This window comes from Eriocheir sinensis, chromosome 44 (genome assembly GCF_024679095.1).
Source record: "Eriocheir sinensis breed Jianghai 21 chromosome 44, ASM2467909v1, whole genome shotgun sequence".
NCBI classification, from domain to species: domain Eukaryota; kingdom Metazoa; phylum Arthropoda; class Malacostraca; order Decapoda; family Varunidae; genus Eriocheir; species Eriocheir sinensis.
In genome coordinates this window covers 4362483-4384390 of record NC_066552.1, presented here as the reverse complement: position 1 = coordinate 4384390, position 21908 = coordinate 4362483, and the positions used below count along the sequence as shown (strand labels likewise).

The window sequence follows — 21908 nt, the reverse complement described above, 5'->3', positions numbered from 1 at the left end:
CTTTCTCCTCTTCCTTTACCTTGAACACGTGACTTCAAGCAAGGAAGGAAGGCATGATAAGGAAGATTTGAAGGCGAATAGTGAAGTCATCCCCTCCTACCCCCCCCACCCCCACCCCACACACCCACACCACACACACACCAATGCACCGATCAATATCCAGACAGCCTATCACCACCACCATCACCACCACCAGTATACGTCTCTTGATGAAAATAATCCTCTTAGTACTGTTGCGTCGAGAGGCTTAGTTACTTAATTGCTGTGCTGGCGAGGCTAATGATGCGTCCCCTTCATTAGCAGCTCCCGGGACCTTTGAATAATGATAGTTTTTAATGGCTTCACCGGACGTCACTTGTATTGTGCGTGGGTCTCATATCCACGTGGAGGTCACCTGGTCCGGGTTTCCGCAGGTGTGAGGGGTCGTCTGATTGGAAGGTATACATGCACGTGACACAGCTATACCACGTGACACCCCAGCCTTACCTCCATCACCTCCACTACGCTTCCACCTGTTTCTCTTCCACCTTCGTATTTCACTGGCAACATTGACTGACACCCTAATATTTCACTGACCACATCTTGATTTCTCCTCATTCCACTTTCCTTATACTGTATCATCACCTCCACCTCCTTCCCTTCCACTTTATACCTTAGGATCGACTACGTTATAAGCTGCGTCTCACTCCACCTTTTTCACTAGTTTCCACCTCCTCCACCTCCTGTTTTATCCTCATTCCACCTTTCTTATCCCCCATCACTTCCATCTTTACTTGTTTACCTTCCACCTTATTTATACCTCAGGGTGGATTTCGTTATTAGTAGCATCTTACTCCACCTCCACCAGCACCTGTCTTCTCCTCCACCCTCCTCCTTCTCTTCCCCTCCACCTGTTTTCCTCTCCCTGTCTTCTCCTCCTCCACCCTCCTTTTCCTCATCCCCTCCACCTGCAACTCCTCATCTGTCTTCTCTACACTCCACCTTCTTCTTGCTCCTCCCCTCCACCTGTTTCTCTCCAGCACCTGTCTTCCCTCCACCTGTCTTCTCCACCCTCCTCTTCCTCCTCCCCTCCATCTCTCTCCCTTTTACTCGATCCCTCTGAGTGGATTTTCTCATTAGCCACATCTCACACTCGCCCTCCTCCTCCTCCTCCTCCACTTCATGTCTCCTCCTCCTCCTCCTCCTCCTCCTCCACCACTTCATGTCTCCTCCTCCTTCCACCTTCCCCATTTTTCGTATCAAGGGAGGCGGCTCATTATCGGGCGAAAACGAGGTTAGGTGACTATTAATTTCGTAAACTAAGCTAACCCTAGTGCGCAGAAACATACACACACACACACACACACTCGTCCGAAACCACGGAGTAAACAAACGGGCCGTGGTGGGCTTCCTCTCTCTCTCTCTCTCTCTCTCTCTCTCTCTCTCTCTCTCTCCTGAAGTGTTCCTCGTGTGTCCTCCATAAGTGTTCCTCTGGGTCGGGGGGGGGGGGGGGGAAGGTGGGAGAAAAGGGGGAAGGGAGTAGGGGAATTTTCATTGCTAATTAGGCACACGAGGGGGAATGATGGCCCAGGGGAGGAGGAGGGGAGGGGGATGTATATATGAACAGTATGGTGAGAGGCAGCCGTGGTGGTGAGCAGTGTTGCCAAACCTCTCGAGGGCCTCCTCCTAGCGAGAAAATGCTCCTGCTCTGCTCCATGCTCTCTCTCTCTCTCTCTCTCTGATATCCAGGTGAGGGCGCCTAATATTACTCCCCTGATGGAAAATTGAGCAAGAAACGGAGCCACTCAATAGCCAGCCGGGAACTAAAAAGAAATTAAAATGAAATGAAAATAAAAAGAACAGGAGGAAATAAAGGCTGCAGGAGGGGTTAGTGACCATGAGAGAGAGAGAGAGAGAGAGAGAGAGAGAGAGAGAGAGATGAAGAATAATCAATACGGTGCAGCCTTCATTCTAACACTCCCCCCACCTCCCCTTCTCTATCTCTCACTTCCCTCCCCCTTCCCCCCTCTTCTAACACGTTTCCGCCATGACCTATATTATCATCACCATCATCATCATTATCATCATCACGATCAGCAAAATATATTAGTTACACGGTATTAATAAAATCTATGCATTGAAAGATTTTTTTTTTTCTGGTAACAATGAATAGCTGGAAAATTTGTTCGTTTCCTTGCATTACTTAATATCGTGGGAACCAATGATATTTACACCTGAGGGATAGTATTTTGGGGGTTACCTTGATACCTGTGTGACTTGGATGACTACCTCCTCTTATGTATTCCCTTGTATGTCTGTCAGTCACTCCGTATTCGCTCCATTTTACGTTACACCTGCCAGCATGAAACTCTTACCTGTGTGCATTGCTTAGCTACCTCTCCTTATGTCTCGCTGTATATATTAACCAGGCACTCAGTTTATGCATAGTTATTCATCAGTACACTCACTTCAGCGTTTCACCCGCCCTTATGATTTCCTTACCTGCGTGGATGTTTTAGTTACCTGCCCTTATGTGGTGTCACGTGTATTAATGAACGACTCAACAGCAGCAGCATCAATAATAACTCACACAATCATTCATCTTCAATTTAAAGTTATATTTGCTGTTGTATTACTCATTAGCAAACTTCTTTTTTTTTTCAGTATTAAGTAAACACCACCTTCTTGGACCAGGTAAGATGCATATATATAAAGAACATCAACAGTTTTTCTTCGGCATTATGCTTAACGAAAAGTATAAATATTCCTTCCTCCTCTTGCTGTGTGTGTGTGTGTGTGTGTGTGGTGAGCGGATGGATTCTCTCTCTCTCTCTCTCTCTCTCTCTCTCTCTCTCTCTCTCTCTCTCTCTCTCTCTCTCTCTCTCTCTCTTTTCTTTATAGTTTTCGACTGGTCTCGCCTCGTCCGCGCCCGAGCCATCAGTGTTTCATAAGGTTGGGGTGTTGCGCGCGGCGAGGCGAGTGTTGTGGCGGTGCTCGTGGTGGAGGTGATGGCAGCTAGCTCGGCAAGGTTGGCTGTCTCTCTCTCTCTCTCTCTCTCTCTCTCTCTCTCTCTCTCTCTCTCATACGTCTGTTCGTGTATGATAGAGTTACGTTTGATTTCGTTTCTTTTGTTGAGTTAGAGACAGGTTCGTGGTCTCTCTCTCTCTCTCTCTCTCTCTCTCTGATACGTTTGTTCGTGTATGGTAAAGGAGTATGCTTGATTCTTGTTTCTGTCACTGGGTTATAGATAGGTTCGTGGTCTCTCTCTCTCTCTCTCTCTCTCTCTCTCTCTCTCTCTCTCTCTCTCTCTCATGCAGTGATTACTCGCCATAGTTATTGATTTAGGTCCTTTTTGTGTGTTTTCATGATGTAATTAGTTTTAAACAGATCCCTTTGATGTTGCTTTTGAAAGGGATAAAACGATTAGTATATTGGTGTGAGTATGCATTTATTTATCTATATATTAGCCCTATTTATTCGTTAATTTATTCGTACTATTCGTCTATGCATTCATTTATCCACTTATTCATCTTATTTACTCTTTTTATTTGTGTTATTCGTCTATCACTTATTTATTCACCTTATTTACCCGTTTATCTATTTGCCTGGTGAATTATTTATTCTATTAAACAAACAACGTAAGAAAACTTGCCTCGCGTGGCGGTAACAGTGACAAAACAAAATATGGCTTCACGCTCTAACGCACTTTATCGCTTCGCCAATAGTTCTGTTATTGTTTCAAGAGAGATCAATGTCTCCTTCAACTCTGTCCCTCTTGCCTTACGATTGTTTCTTATGTGACTTCTTTCATACGCAAGACGGAGGTACAACGTAACTTCAGCGAGGAATATTGATGCTTCGATGCTATGTTCGATTTCGTAAGTGTGTTTTTGTATGCCTATGATATATGTTGCTAAGAGATACGGTTGATGTTTATTTGTTCGAGGTAATAGTTAGTATCCATGTTTGCTATGACGTCACTTCATGTATCATTCTTGTCGCTATGGTTTGTATGCGTAAACGCCAGGCGAAATTCTACCATTCGTGTTTGCAATGTTTATTTATTCTGTGTTCTCACTCTCGATGTCGTGTGTTTGTATATTCTTCGTGAGGTGTTTACGTTATGCCTTTCCTGTGTTGGCGTATGTTTGTGCGCCCTGACTGCGACAAGGATAGCAAATATGAGGTTGACTTTTCCTTACGCAAGACCCACAGAAAAGAGAAGATTGAGTGAGGTAAACTTCCCCTCGTAAAAAGTCTGTTTTGGGATATTAGCTTGAATAGAGAGAAAACTTAATGACAGTGGACGATAAAATATGTTAATGTGTATATTATTTATGGAGTACGTATTTAATGAGACAGTGCTGTAGTTTAATTCATTGTGTTATATTAAAGAGGATTTCAGTCATCGGTTAACTGAAATAATAAGTGATAAAGAATCTTCCTTATCACCTAGATCGGTTACCTGTTGTTTTTCATTCCATCTTTATCCATATCACTTTTTTGTTACTCTATTATCGTTGTTTTATCTCGCCTTCGAACTTGGCAACAGTGTGTATAAGAAAATATTAAAGATTTTGTGTACTCCCTCACCTCCTCGTCCTCTTCCTACTAATGCTACTACTACTACTACTACTATTGCTACTTCTATCATATTTAAAGGGTCAGAAGATGGCATTGTTAAGGATTTTCTAGGCGCAGTTACCAAGGCCACCAACACCACCATACCTCCTCCTCCTCCTCCTCTTCCCAACCCAACCCATGCATGACCGCTACGCCTTCTGACTGCGCCCCCGCCTCCTCCTCCTTCCTCCTCTTCCATCTTTTCTTCCTCCTTCCCTTCCTCGCTTCTTCCTCAGCCTGCCCCTGGGAAAAGTGAGTTGAGGAAGGATGGAAGTGCGAAAAACAGCCCGCAAGCAGTAAAGTCGCGGCTCTAAAAAGGCTTCACTTGAGGGAGAAGAGAAAGAGGGAGAGAGAGAATGACGAAAGCGTGTTTTTTATCCGCTCACATGACCCACCGTCCTCTTGAGCTCACACTACTTTTTCTCCCCCTTTTTCATCCCTCCTTCCTCTATTTCTCAACCCACTTCTATTGTCAAGCTTACCTCTCCCTACCTCACCTCATCCCGCCCCTTCTCTTCCTCACACTCCTCTCTCCATAGAAACCGTGACAGTGGGAAGATAGAAAATGTGTGCACGTATTTCCTCCCCTCGTCCCCATGCTCATGATATATCCAAGTTATCCCTAGTGTTACAGAGAGCACCTTGCATGTTAAGTAGACAGGAACCCCCTCCCCCATTCCTCTCCCCTTCTTTCTCCTCCTTTCCTCCTTCCCTCTCTACCTAACCTAACCTCCCCATGTCTTCTGTTGCTTGGTGCAGGAGGAAGTAGTGATGAGGTCTTCTTGCTCCGGTTCTTGTGTTTAGTATATTAATCGCCATCTGTGTGTACGTGTGTGTGTATGTGGGTGTTTGTGTGTATACCTATTGCCTTGTATGGTTTCCTCCCTCCCTTCCTCCCTTCTCCCTGCCCTTCCCTCCCTCCCCTTCCTCCTCCTCCGCCTCCTCCTCTTCCTTCCCCATCTTGTTTGTTGTTGGCAGGCCTGCGACACCACATCTACCATATTCACCACCACTGCTGTCACTCGCCATCACCACTCCTCCACCACCATCACTGTTACCAGAACTGCGTCGTCACCATCATCACTACTGCCTAAACCGTCGATATACCTTACAAGAACTGGCACCGTCACTACCATCACCACCACCACCACCACCACACCCTCACCACCATCACGTGCCCATCACCTGCCTATCACTTCAGCTACGACGGCCATCTTGATCATCACCAGAAATACCACAGTCACCATCACCACCCATACATAACCTTACCATACCATCGTCACCAGAATCAATATTACCAGTTACCAAGAAATACACAAGGTGACAAGATAGCTTACAGGTGTCACGTAGGTTATACATACACACATACACACATACATATAGATTTCCTCATCATTTCCCGCGTCATTCTGCGTCACAGCCATAGAGGGAACTGGAAGAGGAGGAAGAAGAGGAAGTAGGGAAGGGGAGTAAGGGAAGAAGAAAGCTTGAAGAGAGAGAGAGAGAGAGAGAGAGAGAGAGAGGATGGGGAAGGGTAGAGGTAGGGAGGGAGAGGTAAATAGCTAGGAAGGAAGGTACGGAAGGGAGGTAAGGAGGGAGAAAGAGAGCGAGGGAGGGAGGGAAAGAGATGAAGAGACCAGAGGGTATGGAGGACAAGTAAATTCGAGGAGAGGGAGAAAAATTATATAAAAAAACGGAATTTTTTTTATTATAAAAATATCTCAGGGACGAATAGTTTTACCTTGACTTATTTTTCTGCATCTAATTACTTTCTTCTCTCTCTCTCTCTCTCTCTCTCTCTCTCTCTCTCTCTCTCTCTCTCTCTCTCTCTCTCTCTCTCTCTGGTGGACGTAAAGGTGGAGGAAAATCTGCATAAAACTTTCTCTCTTTTTCTCTCTCTCTCTCCCTTTCCGTGTCGCCATTAAAGGGTGGACGAAGCCATTTCTATCAGTGCGTCGTGGCGGGGTTGAGGGGTATTTGGGTTTTTCTGCCGATATTCAATCCTTCGTTCCCCCTTCTCTTCCTTTCTTCCCTTCCCTTCGCTCCTTTCTTCCCTTCCCTTCACTCCTTTCTTCCCTTCCCTTCCCTCTTTCTTTCTCTTCATTCCCTCCGCTATGTCCGCCTCTCCGCCCTTCCTCCCTCTCCCTTCTCTCTTTCTCCTCCGTCAACCCTTCCGTTCGTATGAATGTTAGATAGTTTTATATTTTGGGTAGGAAGTTTTAGTCACACACACACACATTAGTATATATATATATATATATATATATATATATATATATATATATATATATATATATATATATATATATATATATATATATATATATATATATATATATATATATATATATATATATATATATATATATATATATATATATATATATATATATATATATATATATATATATATGTTTTTTTTTTTGGGGGGTGACATCGCTGTTTTCCCAAGGCTACTAAGTAAAGAAATATGCAACGCACTTTATTATACACTGACTAAGTCCAAACCGTTCCGAGAAGCATACGTGTGTGTGTGTGTGTTTTATTATGTGTAATTCGGTGTGTACGTGCGTGTGCAACTCCATGTGTGTGTGTGTATGTGTGTGTCAGAGCGGGACTGCTTGTGTATGTGTGTATGTGTGTGAGTGCGTGTGCGTGTGTGCGTGTAGGGGTCGCTGACTAGCCGGCCCCGCGTTAAAGAGTAGCACGTCGGAATCTGTGTAAGCCTCGGTGGTCTGGCCGCCGGGAGGGAGACAGTTTTCGCCCTGTATTCTCCGCTGTCGCAGCCTCACCGGCGTTATTCTGCACCGAAATTCCTTGTAGGGGGCTTATACTGTGATCGCTGTGGGCTGGAAATGCCTAAAAGTGGAATATAGTTGAGAAAATCCCTTTGAAATGAGAAGGTCTGTGAAGTGAGTGTGTCAGGCTGGGAGGCGTTTCACCAGCGCTCCCTCAGAACGGTTTTACTCTCGTGTTTTACTTTCTGACGCCGTGCACCCATGGATTCTACGCTGTGATGTGTAAAAACAAGCCGCCTCTACCGCCGGCCACCCCAAACACCTTCTACCATGTCAGGTATGTAGCAAAACACAGGGACAGAGGCCCGGCGCGACCCGCCAGCTGGCCCACGCATACGGACGAGGCAGGGACGGGGGAGTAATTTTTTGTTTGTCGTTTGTTTTGCTTTATTTACATATGATTCCTCTTCGAAGTGGCATAGGCGCCCCTCGCAGCATTAGAAGGACTGGCGCAGGGGTGTGTTCATGCGAGGGCGTGTAGCTGGCAGCGGCCCCGTGTGGTTGTGGTTGTGGCGATTTGGTGGTGGCGTTGTGTTGGTACGCCTGCTGTATTCGGCCTCATTCACCGCCCTCCCGTCACCCCACCACCCCTTGTTTTCCATCCTTCCCACCCTCCCCCAGACTTCCACAGGGGTGTTTCTCCATTCCCATGTTTAGTTTAGTCCCCCATACATCCCCTGAGTGTGGTTTTCATGCCCGTGAGTGTTTCAGTGGGTAGTTTCATCCCCAACAAAAGTGTGACACATATCTACACCTCGGCCAAGGCCTTAACCCCACCTCCTCCTCCTCTCCGCCTCCTTCTCGGCCTCCTCCTCCTCTCTCGCCCTTCCTCCCTCCTCCCCCCACCCCTCCCGAGTTTCTCCCACACCCTCTTCCTTGGTTCATCCTTCATCCGTCCTTACCAACCACCATACAAGAGGGTTTCGTAGTTCCTCTGTATACTGTTTTTTCCTCCTACCGCTCCCTCTGGCCTCTCTTTCAAGCTGTTCTCCTCCCTGTTCATCCTCCCGATCTCTTCATCCCTGTTCTTGTTCCTTTTACCTCCATATTTCTCTACTCTTTCATGTTTGTTTTCCTTATCTTTCTGTTTTGCTTGTTTATCCTCCTCCATGTAGCCTATCCGTCTGTTTGTTGTTTTTCTTCACTCCTATCTTTGTTTGCGTTCCTTTTCCTGTTTGTTCTGCCTCCTCCTCCTCCTCTTCACCGTTCTCTGCCGTGTTCATCCTCCATCTTTGTTCATGTTCCCACTCCATCCTCCTCCTCACGCTCCTCCCTCCATCTTTATTTCTGTGCTCCCTCTCCTCCTCCTCTTCGTTCTGCTTCCTCCCTCCTCCTCTCGGCCCCTGTTCACCACCATCCCGATCACTCCCTCCATCTTCCTCGTTCTCCATCTTTTATTTTTGCTTTCCACTTCCTCCTCTCCCTCTTTTCACCTTCCACTCCCTTCCTCCACCTTTGTTCTTGTTTCCACTTGCTATTTCTCCTCTTCCCTTCATCTGTATTCCTCGGTTCTCCTTCCTCTTCTCTGTCTCTTCTGTCTCGCTTTCTCTTCCTTACACACTTATAAGGAACATACAGAAAAAAAGTTGGTCACCCTATTTATGCCATACATTTGTGGGTGAAAACTTGTAGAATATTAATAAACGTCCTTGTAGTGGATGGAATATGGTAGAATTTCCGTTTGCAAACAATGAATAGGTTAGGAGAGAAAAACACAAGTAACTCCTCGAAGATAAAAATGTAAACTAAAGTAATTTTCGGCATTCTTGGGATTCTCTGGAGCTTCTTCCTGGTCTGTGTGTGTGTGTGTGTGTAGGGTTGGCCAGCCGTGATGATGATGCGAATAAGAGTGGGAGAGTAATTTAAATGGACGTCTGGAGAATAATATCATCTTAGTGTAAATCTTGGTGTAAACTGAGCAGGGTGAAGACGTAGGGAGCTAAGATTAATAGAGGAGGAAGTGTTAATTATTCAAGGGTTTCAAGAGAGAGAGAGAGAGAGAGGATAGGGACTGCGTAGATGGTAGGCTGAACAAAACACGAAGGCTACTGAAAAAGGAACACTAACTACTGCGACACATATCTTAAGAAGGCGTTTCGAAACCCTTGGATCGATTATTGCGCCAACGTAGTAACGCTATGGTGAAAAAAAAAGTAAAGAAGATGGGAAGAGGCAAAAAGCAAAAGGAAGAGAAGCCGGCAAAATAACGGAAAAGCAAAGTGAAAGTGAGTGCGTGACAAGAGAGAGAGAGAGAGAGAGAGAGAGAGAGAGAGAGAGAGAGAGAGAGGATGGGGGTGGGGGGGAGAGGGTGAGGGAGAGATGGGACAGGATGACGTGGAGTGAAGTGTGTGATGGGACGTTGAGAGAGAGAGAGAGAGAGAGAGAGAGAGAGAGAGAGAGAGAGACAAAGGAAGGACCAAGGAAGGATGGGAGAGAAATTGAGTTGCTCTGTAGGAAGGACTATTTAAGAGAGAGAGAGAGAGAGAGAGAGAGACGATATGCGATTGCGAAAGAAGTCAAGGAGGGAGAGGGAGGGTCGGTAAGGAACACCCCTTACGAGAGAGAGAGAGAGAGAGAGAGAGAGAGAGAGAGAGCAACGGTAACAAAGGGAGAGAAGATTGGGAGGGGTACTGACCATGAGGCCGCGAGGTGAAGAGAGAGAGAGAGAGAGAGAGAGAGAGAGAGATGGAATTTCGGTGTTTGAGGGAGGCAAAGAGAGGGGGGAGGCGAGTGCGGCGTCCTCTGCCTCTTCGCACACAACTCGTTTTCATCCAACATGCTTTCTGGTGCCTTCTCTTCCATGCTTCCACGTTTCCACCCTTCCATCATCACCACTGCCATCAACAGAAGTTTTCCTCAACACCACTGCTGCTACATACCCTCCCCCCCCTCCAACCCCCATCACCACCACTGTCACCACATCAGCCTCATCACCAACAAGGACGACAACAACATCCAAGAAATTATCACCACCACTGCTACCAACACCACCACATAACACCACACAGGTGCCAACACCACCGTATCACCACAACCATACCAGTCTCTCTCTCTCTCTCTCTCTCTCTCTCTCTCTCTCTCTCTGTATGTATATATAATGAATGTCTGTGTGTGTGTGTGTGTGTGTGTGAGGAAATAATCAGGTGTAGCTGTGAGTCTGGTGAGTCAGTCAGTCAGGTTGAGTCCCCGGTGTGTGGTGTGTGGTGACTCAGCCGGGGTGTGTGTGGTGTGTGGCGAACCAGTGAGTCCTCTATTTAGTTAGTCTTGAGTCAGCCAGTGTGGTGTGTGGTGTCAGGGTGTGAGTGTTGTGTGGTGAGTCAGTCCCATAGCCAGGCATGTGGGCCTCAAGATGGCTGACAGGCCTCACGTCAGCCAGTGGAGGAGGAACCATTGCTAAGGAGACCCAATAGACTCGTCCTTATCCTCGTCCACGGGCGGCCGACCCCTGGGAGCCGAAGACGCGGACAAGCAAAACAAACATGAACGCTGACTGCCGGACGTGTGTATATTTCGTTTTGTTATCTGTTTTCCTTCATTTCCTGCTTTCATGCGTTAATCCTCTTCTAGGGCCTTGACTGTATACACATGGGGGTCTTCGGCGAGTGATCAGGAGGAGGAGGAGGATGGGGTGAGGTGATCCCTTCTTGCCCTCTCCCCCGTTCCTCCTCCTCCTCCCTTCTTCCTGCACGGAGGTTCGGTTGCTCAGAAGCCGTTTTGCGTCTCACTCTTTCCTGTCATGTCCGCGTCGCATCAAGACCACGCCTCGCCTGATGTATTGGTGTAAATTAGCATGTGTATTTTGCTTGTGGCGACTATTGATTGTCAAGGCAGAAGGTCAAAGGTGGTGGTGGTGGTGAGGGTCGGTGATGCCTCCGGTACATGACTTTTTCCCTCCCTCGCTGCCCTCGCCGACCCTCCTCCCCCTTGCCAGACGCACGACTCTCATTATTTGTATTTTTTTTCCTATCATGCAGAGCGACGATTGCAAGCAGAGTCAGCCTGTTTCATTTACTCGCGTTTTTATCCATTCTACATTTTGTTTTTAATCGTTAAGTATTGTTTTAGAGGGTTTATGTTAATATTGATCTGTTTCGGAGGCAAGTTTCCATCGGGAGCCACAAGATCAAATGGTTATAGGCGGGTGTGGGCGTTACCATGGCGACGGCCGGGGAGGGGGGGTGCTGGGGGTAGGGAAGGGGTGTTAGGGGGAGGGGTGTTGAGGAAGAGGACAGTTCTCAGTTACCTGGTGTCAGAAATGCAAGAGAGTATCGTTGCCATGGTGTGATTCTCTCTCTCTCTCTCTCTCTCTCTCTCTCTCTCTCTCTCTCTCTCTCTCTCTCTCTCTCTCTCTCTCACACACACACACACACACACACACACACGCGCGCACTTTATCATTACCACCCCAGAAATCTTACCTCTTTTTTTTACATTCAGATTTTTGCTTTTTTTTTTTACTATTTTCATCCAGTAATATAAACAAGTCATTCGCACTCCTATTTTTATCTATTTTTTTTTATTGTATTATGTTGTCTTTGTTTACTATCATCCGCTGTCGCTGTTTTTCCCACACACGATATTTCTTTTTTTTAACTAATATGCTAATGGATTTTTATTTTTTTACCATGAACTCCACGTATATAATATTGCACAGTTGACGTGTATGTATACTTTATGACGGCAGTTGATTGAAAGTGAAAGTCATTACCTGAAACGCTAATTAATCAGCAGGTGGACAATGTAAACTGTTGATTAATTTCCGGGGCAGGTTAGGGCAGGTAAAGGTTCCCCAAGTCACCCCCGGAGAGGGGCCCGTTTTCTACACGCGGGCACTCCAGGGATCCTCTTACACATTTCGGCACCCGTATACGCACATTTGACAAGACTTTCGTAGGAGTTGTGGGCCTTTCCAAGGAGAGCTTTATGCCCCTGGTGGTAGTTTGACAAAGCCTCTGTACCGTGAACGAGAAGAAACACTCATGAGAACGTGATTAATCTCCTTTTTGGCCTTTGAAAATGATGTGAGAAGGGACAGGGTTTGGGCAGGCCGACCCCACAGGCAGTCAGCGGAGGCGTCTGTATATTAATTCTATTCTGAAATACTAGTCAGAAGGACCAAAGTGTGTTTTCTTTACTAATAAAAACCTCGTAAAGCCTCCCCATGGCGTCTGTAGTGGGGAAACTATACTTTTTCTCGTATTATGATTGATTCGAAATGTCTGATTATATATAAACCGATGTAGGTGATCGTGGGGTTGTATATTGGTGATGGCAGAAGTGGTGTTGATGGTGGTGATACGTGTAGCTGTAGGTGTTGGTGGTGATGACTTTTGCATGGTGGTGATGAAGTGAGTAGATAGCTGTGGTGTGTATGTGGGGTTATGTTGGTGTGTAAAGGGTGATGATTTGATAGGAAAGGTGCGCAAAACATATGTGGTGTAGAGTAATGACTAACGAGTGTGTGTGTGTGTGTGTGTGTGTGTGTGTGTGTGTGTGTGTGTGTGTGTGTGTGTGTTAAAAATAGTGTTCGTGTTCGTATAGATACGTTTTTTTCACCGGTTATTTTTCATAGTAAATTTCAATGCTTTTTTCCGCTACCTTTTTTTCCTGGTAGTTACATTTCTTTTCCCTTCTTAGTATGGCTTTGTGTGTGTGTGTGTGGGTCAAGCCAGCTACTCTACGAAGGTCCCAGGAAGGATCAATAGTCTTAAGATGCACTTCACTTTTTTAACTCTCTCTCTCTCTCTCTCTCTCTCTCTCTCTCTCTCTCTCTCTCTCTCTCAAAGCGTATTTATGGCTCTAAAATGTTTGGGTATTTCTATTTCATAATGTCGAGAAAATTACCCTCGTTGATGTTTTATAATTATGACCTAATGCCGAAGAGTAGCTATCTGAATCTCTCTCTCTCTCTCTCTCTCTCTCTCTCTCTCTCTCTCTCTCTCTCTCTCTCTAAGTTAACAAAATTTCCAACTTTTACTTTTGTTTCTCCCTTTTTTCTTCCTTTTCCTCTTCGTTTTTTCCTCTTCTTTCCTTTTTCCCTCCATTCACACTTTCCTCTTTGATCTTCCCTCTCCTTCCACTCCTTTAATCTTCTCTCTCTCTCTCTCTCTCTCTCTCTCTCTCTCTCTCTCTCTCTCTCTCTCTCTCTCTCCTAACGCCTGATCTTTGAGAGAGAGAGAAGGTGTCGACCTCCTGTATCTTCCTCCCCTCCCCCCCTCTCTCTTGTGACCCTCGGCCCCCTCCCTTTCTTTTGGCCCCCTTTCTTTTCTCACTCCGCGTCTCTCTCTCTCTCTCTCTCTCTCTCTCTCTCTCTCTCTCTCTCTCTCGACTGGTCACTTTAATTCCTGTTAGAGAGAGAGAGAGAGAGAAAAAAAGTAACATTGATTGAAAAGACAGACAGAGGAATAAGGAAGAGAGAGAGAGAGAGAGAGAGAGAGAGAGAGAGAGAGAGAGAGAAACTAGTGCATTTCTTATCCCCCGGTGCCGTGTGAGAATACTAGAGGTCAACCACCCCCTCCCCCCATTCCTCACCCCCCTCCATCTCCCCTCCTTTCCCCTCCCCTACTTTCCTTTCCCCCCTCCTACCTACCTACCTCTCCCTCCCCCATTACCTCTCCTCTTCCCTCAGATACTCCCCATGGCTCCTCCCCTTCCTTCCCCTCCCTCCAATTTACCTCTTCCCTCCTCTCTCTCCTTTTCTTCCCCCCTCTCCCCCATCCATTGTCTCTTTCCTCCTTCCATTCCCCTTTCCCTCTGTTCCCTCCCTTCTCATTTATCTCCTCCCATCACTTCTTCCCTCCTCTCCCTTCCTTGCAACCTCTTTTCTCCTCTCACTCCCCATTTTCTTCCCTCTTCTCCCTTCAAATTCCATTCCTCCCACACTCCTTTCCCTTCCCCCTCCCTCATCTTCCCTCCGCTTGCCTCCCGTCACCCCTCCCCTCTCCTCGTCTCCTCTTTCATGTACTCCTCCCCTTCCCTCCCCTCTCCTTCCCTTCCCCTCCCCTCACTTGCATTCCCTCCAGAGTTCCTGTTTCTCTCCGTTATCTTATTCTCCCCTTTTCCTCATCCTCCTTTTCCTTCCCTTCCTCTCCCCATCTTTCCCTATCCCATCCCTTGTCCTCTCATTCCACTCTTCTCTCTTCCCCTTTGTCCCCTTTCTCATCCTCCTCCTCCTCCTTCTCTCCTCTTAGTGGACATTTAAATCCTTCTTTAGCTCCATACGACCCGCCCATTTGCCTCCTCCTCCTCCTCCTCCTCCTGATGTTTCCTTAGCAACCGTATCCTTTTTTCCCCTTTTTTTTCATTGTTTTCTCTTCCTTTTCTTCTCCATTTTTATATCTCCCTCTGTCTCATTTCTATTTCCTTTTTTTTTCTCTCTGGGTATAGAATTAGCCAGTAGTGTGACAGAGAAAGAGAACACAGTATTGATCTAATGAACACACACACACACACACACACACACATATGTAACTGCCTTGTCTTTCCCTTCTATCCCCCCCCCCCTCACCCCCCACCCCCACACACTCACACGATTCAATGTAAAGAGCCTCTTATGCTTGTACACACACACACACACACACACACACACACACACACACACGTCGACATCTCAATAGAAGAGTCAGTGAGAAAAGGCAGAAATGATACGTTTACGCAAGATTTTTTTTCTCTCTCTCTCTCTCTCTCTCTCTCTCTCTCTCTCTCTCTCTCTCTCTCTCTCTCTCTCTCTCTCTCTCTTATAAGCCTAAACATAAGAAGTGTTTTACGTAAGTTCACCTCAACCTTCATGTTTCCGAGTCATGGGGGGAGGGGGGAAGGGGTTCCGGAGGTTTAAGCCCAAACAGGTTCCTCTAAGATAGTGGGGGGGGAGGGGGTGACGTGGCGACGAAGGTGGTGGTGGTGGTGGCGGTGACTAGGGTGAGGTGGAGGCGACGATGATGGCGGATATTGTGGTGGTGGTGGTGGTGGTGGCGACTATGATGGTGGAGATTGTGGTGGTGACGGTGGTGGTGGTGGCGTTGGCGACTATGATGGTGGAGATTGTGGTGGAGGTGACGAGGATGGTGGTGGTGGTGAAGATGGTGGCGGTGGTGGTGATATTAATGGTTGAAAAAATAAATATCCAATCTGTCAACGTTAAAAACTTCAAATATGTAAATGTTTAATCATGTCACGTTTCTATAATGAGCAAGAAAACTTATGGCCGAGGAATATAAGCTTCTGAGTTACATGCAGTTAAGAGTCTTGACTACACATTCGCAAAACCCACTTTATTTCCTCTTTGCTGACCAGTGCTCGTAAAAAAAAAAGAGGTAAAAAAAACTTCCGATTATGATTAAAAGAGCGACCGGTTGACCAACAGTAAAATATATGTAATTTTTTTTCTTTTTCTGAGTATCGAAGGAACTGACTGGTGCGGTTGCCTTCTAGTTTTGTCAGGGTTTGTGTAGATCATGGTGTAGGTGGCGTGGGTGTGTTTATGTGAGTGTGGGTTTATGTTTCTGTAGGAGTGTAAACGTGTGTGTGTGTGTGTGTGTGTGTGTGAGGTTGGTTGGAGGTGGTGTTGGTGGTGATAGCGGTGGTGTCGCTCCAAGAATAGGTTGATGCCAGACAGACAGACAACCATTCTGGAGGAGGCAAGATGACTGGCCAAATTCAGCCGTATTGGTAGTGGTCGGTGTGTGTGTGTGTGTGTGTGTGGGGGTGGGGGTGGGGGGGGGGGATGAAGAGAGGGAGACTAAAGGAAAACTAATGCAAGTCTACGAAAGGGGATGAGAGCTTTGATATATACTTAGGTTCATATTCTCAATCGTATCTTACTCTCATAACGACCATTTCCCAAGCCCTCAGAGAAGATCCACCTGATTTTCATGGGTGATTTTTTCCGTATACTTGGTCCATATTCTTAAACGTATATTAGAGCCGATTTCACAGTCCAACACAGTGTCTTCGTAACAGCCCGAACCAAACTATAGAATCCCATACAATCCAAAATGGTGAGGTCTTCGATGCTACACTAAATACACAAGACTCTCCCTGTATAGTTTCATCAAATTTGTGAACTTAAATATAAACACCAGACACTATACAAGGAAATTTCGAAGGCTCTGATATTGGTTTGGGAGCTTACTAACCCGTCATGGGGAACTGTGAAACTGGCCCTTACTCCCATAACGACCATTTCCCAAGCCCACAGAGAAGAGTCACCTGGTTTTCTTGGGTGATTTTTCCCGTATACTTGATCCATTAAACGTATCGAACTTCCATTACGACCATTTCCCAAGCCCACAGAGAAGAGTCACCTGGCTTTCTTGGGTGATTTTTCCCGTATACTTGATCCATTAAACGTATCGAACTTCCATTACGACTACTTCCCAAGCCCACAGAGAAGAGTCACCTGGCTTTCTTGGGTGATTTTTCCCGTTCGTGGTGTGGATGTCGTGTAGAGCCATCACCAGGATCACAAAGCAGTCCATGAAAATCCAAGAAAAAATACATACCTAGTTATTAAGGAGAGGAAGTGATAGTCTTTAACGAAGGGACATTGAAACTTAAGTATGTGATTAAGTTTATGTAATAGTTTGACCTAAAAGTTCTTGAATTATCCTCTTTATATATGTTCGAGAGGCTTTTCCAACAGGCGATAGGTTTAAAGAACACGGGCTTTCGACACGCATGGTTACCTAAGAGGAAGTGATGCTCATAATGCTCTTGTACTCTGAATGCTAAAGAAAGGATCAGGAGAAGGGTAAAATAGAAAGGAAGGGTAAGGGAGGGAAAAGGAAGGAATGGAAAGGCAGAACAGGGCAGAGAGAGATGGAGGAAAGGAAAAGGAATGGAAGGATAGTAGGATAGTAGGTAGGATAGGACAGGCAGAGGAAGGGAAGGATAAGGTAAGGCAAGAAAGGGAAGAGGATGGAGGGAAGGAAGCTTTCTATTATTAGTCTTGAAGATGTCCTCAAATACACAGTGAAGGACATATTCAAGTCTCCGCGATATTTGTCACAGGTTTAAAATGAGACAAAAAATACTCTTAAATGTGGAAATAAAAAATAAGGTCTAACGAAGGTGCATAATCAGCTTGAATATTGCCAAAAAAGTGTATATGTAGAAACAGCTTTTTATTTATTTATTTTTTTTACATCAAAGGATAGGGCTCAAGGGCAACAAAAAAAGTACAAAAAAAAAGCCCGCTACTCGCCGCTCCCACGAGAAGGGTAAAATTAATGTAGGTTTCGTTACAAATGGGCCAGAAATCCTTAAAATGTGGAAAGGAATCATAAGCCCTGACCAAGGTAACACCCAGCTTGAGTATTGCTAAACGTCCGCGTTGGTTGGATAAATTCATGGATAGTGAAGTTGGGTGGGGTTAGGTTTACAGGAGCTTCCTTGTATATGCCTACCTGCCTCTTACAGACTCCTTATGTTCTTATATATAGAGAAACCCTATGATTGTCACGAGAAATGTAAATATACGTTCAAAAACAAGCTATTAAGACATATACCTAGTTATTAAGGGCAATGACGTAGGAGAGGAAGTGATAGTTTTTAACGAAGGGACATTGAAAGTTCAGTATGTGATAAAGTTTGTGTAATAGTTTGACCTAATAGTGCTTGAATTATCCTCTTAAGACACGTAGTAATGAAGGAAGACGTAAATTTTTATATGTTCCGATTAATTTGATGGATTTGATAAACACTTCCGCCTTTTCCTCCTCTTCCCTCTCCCCACCTTTTAATTTTTCCTCCTCTTCCTCCTCCTCTCCCTTCTTATTTTTCTTCCTCCTTCATGTTCCCTTCTCTTTTTTATTCTCCTTCCTCACTATTCTTCTCTCTTTCAATTCTCCTATCTCAGCGGAAAGGGGAGGTTAGGGTATGTCAGGAAAAAAGGGAAAAGCAGGAAAGGAAAGGGTAGGAAACTGAATAGAAGGAAAGGGAAGAAGGAGGTTAGGGCATGACAGAAAAGAGGAAAAAGCAGGAAAGGGAAGGGCAGGGTAAAGTAGAAAGGAAGGGTAAGGGAGGGAAAAGGAAGGAAAGGAAAGGCAGAACAGGGCAGAGAGAGATGGAGGAAAGGAAAAGGAAAGGATGGGAGAGGTAGGATAGGGCAGGCAGAGGAAGGGAAGTATAAGGTAGGGCATGAAAGGGAAGAGGATGGAAAGGGGAGGGAGAGGAATGGAAGGAAAGGTAAAGGAAGGGAAGGGAGAGGTAAGATAGGACAGGCAGAGGAAGGGAAGTATAAGGTAGGGCAAGAAAGGGAAGGGGATGGAAAGGGAAGGAAAAAATAATGGAAGGGGAAGGAGAGGAATGGGAGGAAAGATAAAGGAAGGGAAGGGAGAGGTAGGATAGAGAAGGGAAGGGGCAGCCATACATCAGGTTATTCAAAACATCATGCAGTTCATACGTGTGTGCATGGGGCAAGGGAGGGGGGGGGGGCAGACGGACGGGGTAGGGGTAGAAGGGGGGGGGGTCAAGGGGGTCAGGACAACATACAACACGAACACAAACAATACTACGCCTAATTATCATTATTTATTACGGCACTGCGTCACACGTGTATGGTGGAAACTACCAATATGTGTTGTGTATGTGTGTATGTATGTATGTACTATGTATGTATGTATGTATGTATCTATGTATACGTGTGTGTGTTGCGCTTAGCTATGGTTGAATTTGCTAATGTGTGTTATGTATTTATGTATGTATGTGCGTGTGTGTGTTTCCATATAGCAGTTTTACGTTATGGAGCTTCGTTATAGAAAGGTTGTGGAGGAGGAGGAAGAGGAGGAGGAGGAGGAGGAGGAGGAAAGGAAAATATATAGTAAAAAAAGTATTAGATTTACATCAACACTTCACCATCAGGAGAGAGAGAGAGAGAGAGAGAGATTTTTTCCCTTCCCATGACCTCAACCTCCAAACGGTTTCTCTTGTTGCTCATTTTCCTCTTTTTAGTTGTCAATTATCTCTCTCTCTCTCTCTCTCTCTCTCTCTCTCTCTCTCTCTCTCTCTCTCTCTCTCTCTCTCTCTCTCTCTCTCTCTCTCTCTCTCTCTCTCTCTCTTGTGTTGTTCTAATGTATCAACTTAAGATATGAATTAGCTACTTCTCCTCCTCCTCCTCCTGTTTAAAAATGTTCAAATGTTTAAAGGATTCAGTAATATTAATGCGGAAGATTACTTTACAATTGATCGATCAAATAGAACAAGAAGAAATCACAATTTGAAGATAAGTGGTAAAAGATTCTCGTCGCACGAAACCAAACACTTCTTCTTCAATCGAGTCGTTAATGTTTGGAACTCTCTACCCTGTGATGTCGTTGATAGTACAACAGTTACGGCCTTCAAGAATAGATTAGACAAGTGTTTTGAATCCAACCAGCAACTAAGATATTACTCATTGTCATAATAACGTTAAGTTCTTTCGAATACTGGTGTCCTTGTCCGCTTTTATCGCCCGGTTAGTGGTAGCAGTAATGGTAGTTCTTTCCTCTTTCCTACATAAATTCCATGCAGTTTTTCCATGCTGCATGGTTCTTTTTCCTTTCCTGCCAGCTTTGGCTGGAGGGATGGGGGGGTGGGGAGGAGCCTTCGCCTTTGCTGTCCTTCATCTTCCACCTTTGATTAGATAGTTAGTGTAGCTTGTCGCAAACAGCCTCGTAAGGACCAGCAGGTCTGCTGTTGTTTGCTCTTCCTTTGTGTTCCTTTGTGTTTTTGTTACATGGATCTTAATTTTTTTTTTTTTTACTTCATCTTTTTGGTCTTTTCGTCTTTATATTCTTCTCTCCCCTCCTTTCTTTTTCTTTTTTTCCTCTTCTCTTCATCTAATCTTTTCTCCTTCCTTTTTCTACTCATCATCATTATCAACTTTCTTCTCCTTTTTCTTCTTGTTCTTTTTTGTTCTTTTTTCCTCCTCCTCGTCCGGTTTATCTTATTCCTTCATGATTTTCCCTTTGCCTCTTTTTTCCTCTTCCTCCTCCTCCTCTTCTTCCTCCTCCTCTTTCTCATCACCATCTTTTTATCCTCCTAAATTTTGTCTTCTCATCTTTGTTCCTCTTATTCTTTCTCTCATTTTTCTTAGTCTTTATTCTTTTCTTATTCTCTTTTATCTTTCTTATTCTTTCCTAATTTTTCTCCTCCTCCACCTCCTCCTCCACCTCATCATTAGTATCTTCCTCCACCTCCTCCTTTTTATCATACTATTTTTGTGCTTATCTTATTCTTTCTTCTTTCATAATTTCCCCCCTCCTCCTCCTCTTCCTCCTCCTCTTCCTTTCTTCATCCCCATTGTCTTCTTTCTCTTCATTGTTATCATCTACATCTTCCTCCTTTTTATCTTCGTTCCTCTTACTCTCTTTCACATGCTTTTCCTTTATTCCTTTGTTCCTCTTCTTTCTTCTTTCATATTTTTTTCTCCTCCTCCTCTTCCTCTTTTTTATCTTCGTTCCTCTTACTCTTTTTCTTTCACGTGCTTTCCCTTTATTTCTTTGTTCCTCTTCTTTCTTCTTTCATTTGTTTTTTCTCCTCCTCCAGCTCCACCTCCTCATCCTCATCCTCCTCCAGCGCCTCCTCTTCATCCTCCTCCTCCAGCTCCTCCTCCTCCAGCTCCTCTTCTTCCCACACTTTCTAAACGCCCCTTTCCTCGAGCAAGCGGTAACGTTGTAATAAGAATCTGTATATCGCTTCGTGTTTATTTTCCCCTCCTTGGGCCGTACCATAAGCAGGCTTTCCAACTGGAGCCTAAACGGTGCCGTGGGATTTTCACCTTTGCTCTTATTAATTTTGGGGCTTAATGCGATATACAGGTAACGGGTAGGTAGCTAAGGTTGTTTATTTTATGGGGTGGGTATGTACGTGTGTTTGTTTTGGTTTGTTTTTCGTTGTTTTGTTTTGGTTGTATTTTGTTTTTATGCACCTTCATTTTTTTTTTTTCATTATTTTTTCGTCTTTGTCTTCGTTCCCTTTCCTTTTTTAATGATTTTCCTATTCCTTTTTCTTTCTTTTCTACTTTTTTCCTTCATTGCTCTACTTCTACTTCCTTCTTTTTCATTTCCCGTTTTTTTTTTCTTTTCCTTCGTTTCTTCTCCTTTATTTTCCATTTCTCTTTCCTTCTTTTCCTTCGTTTCTTCTTCTCGTTTCTTTTCTCTTCTCATCTTTCCTCTATACTCTCTAATCTTCTATACTGAATGCAGCAACAATATATAAGCAACAGCGAAAATAATAATAATAATAATAATAATAATAATAATAACAGCAACAACAATAACACAACCTCTCTCTTCCACAGGTATGACTTCACCTGTAGCTACGTTCATTGTTCGTCAGGAGGCGGCGTCAGGAGGCGGTCAGGTGGCGGAGGGGCTGACTCAGGTAGGGGCGCACGTCAGGACACTTGCTGACGTCACAGGGATGGAGAGAGAGAAAGGCGGCACTTTCATCACTATAACCACTGTTGCCACATCCATCCACTACCACGATTAGCTGTGTTAGGAGTTGTAGTGGTGGTGGTGGTAGTAG

At 44.9% G+C, this 21908-nt stretch overlaps 1 protein-coding gene across 5 annotated transcripts in view; it reads left to right on the top strand.

Annotated features, from left to right (window-relative positions):
• The first annotated feature begins 7294 nt into the window (after nucleotides 1-7294).
• Nucleotides 7295-21908, top strand: part of LOC126980310 (serine/threonine-protein kinase tousled-like 2) — a 59354-nt gene continuing 44740 nt past the window's right edge. For 2 of the 5 annotated variants that reach the window (XM_050830055.1, XM_050830049.1), the window contains exons 1-2: nucleotides 7297-7677; nucleotides 21679-21761. In XM_050830055.1, coding sequence (XP_050686012.1) covers nucleotides 7619-7677; nucleotides 21679-21761 — 142 coding nt within the window. In that variant the 5' untranslated portion in view covers nucleotides 7297-7618. Of the gene's footprint in view, nucleotides 7678-10606; nucleotides 10900-21678; nucleotides 21762-21908 lie in introns of those variants that run through there. The other 3 variants (XM_050830047.1, XM_050830048.1, XM_050830051.1) reach the window with 3 other exon arrangements.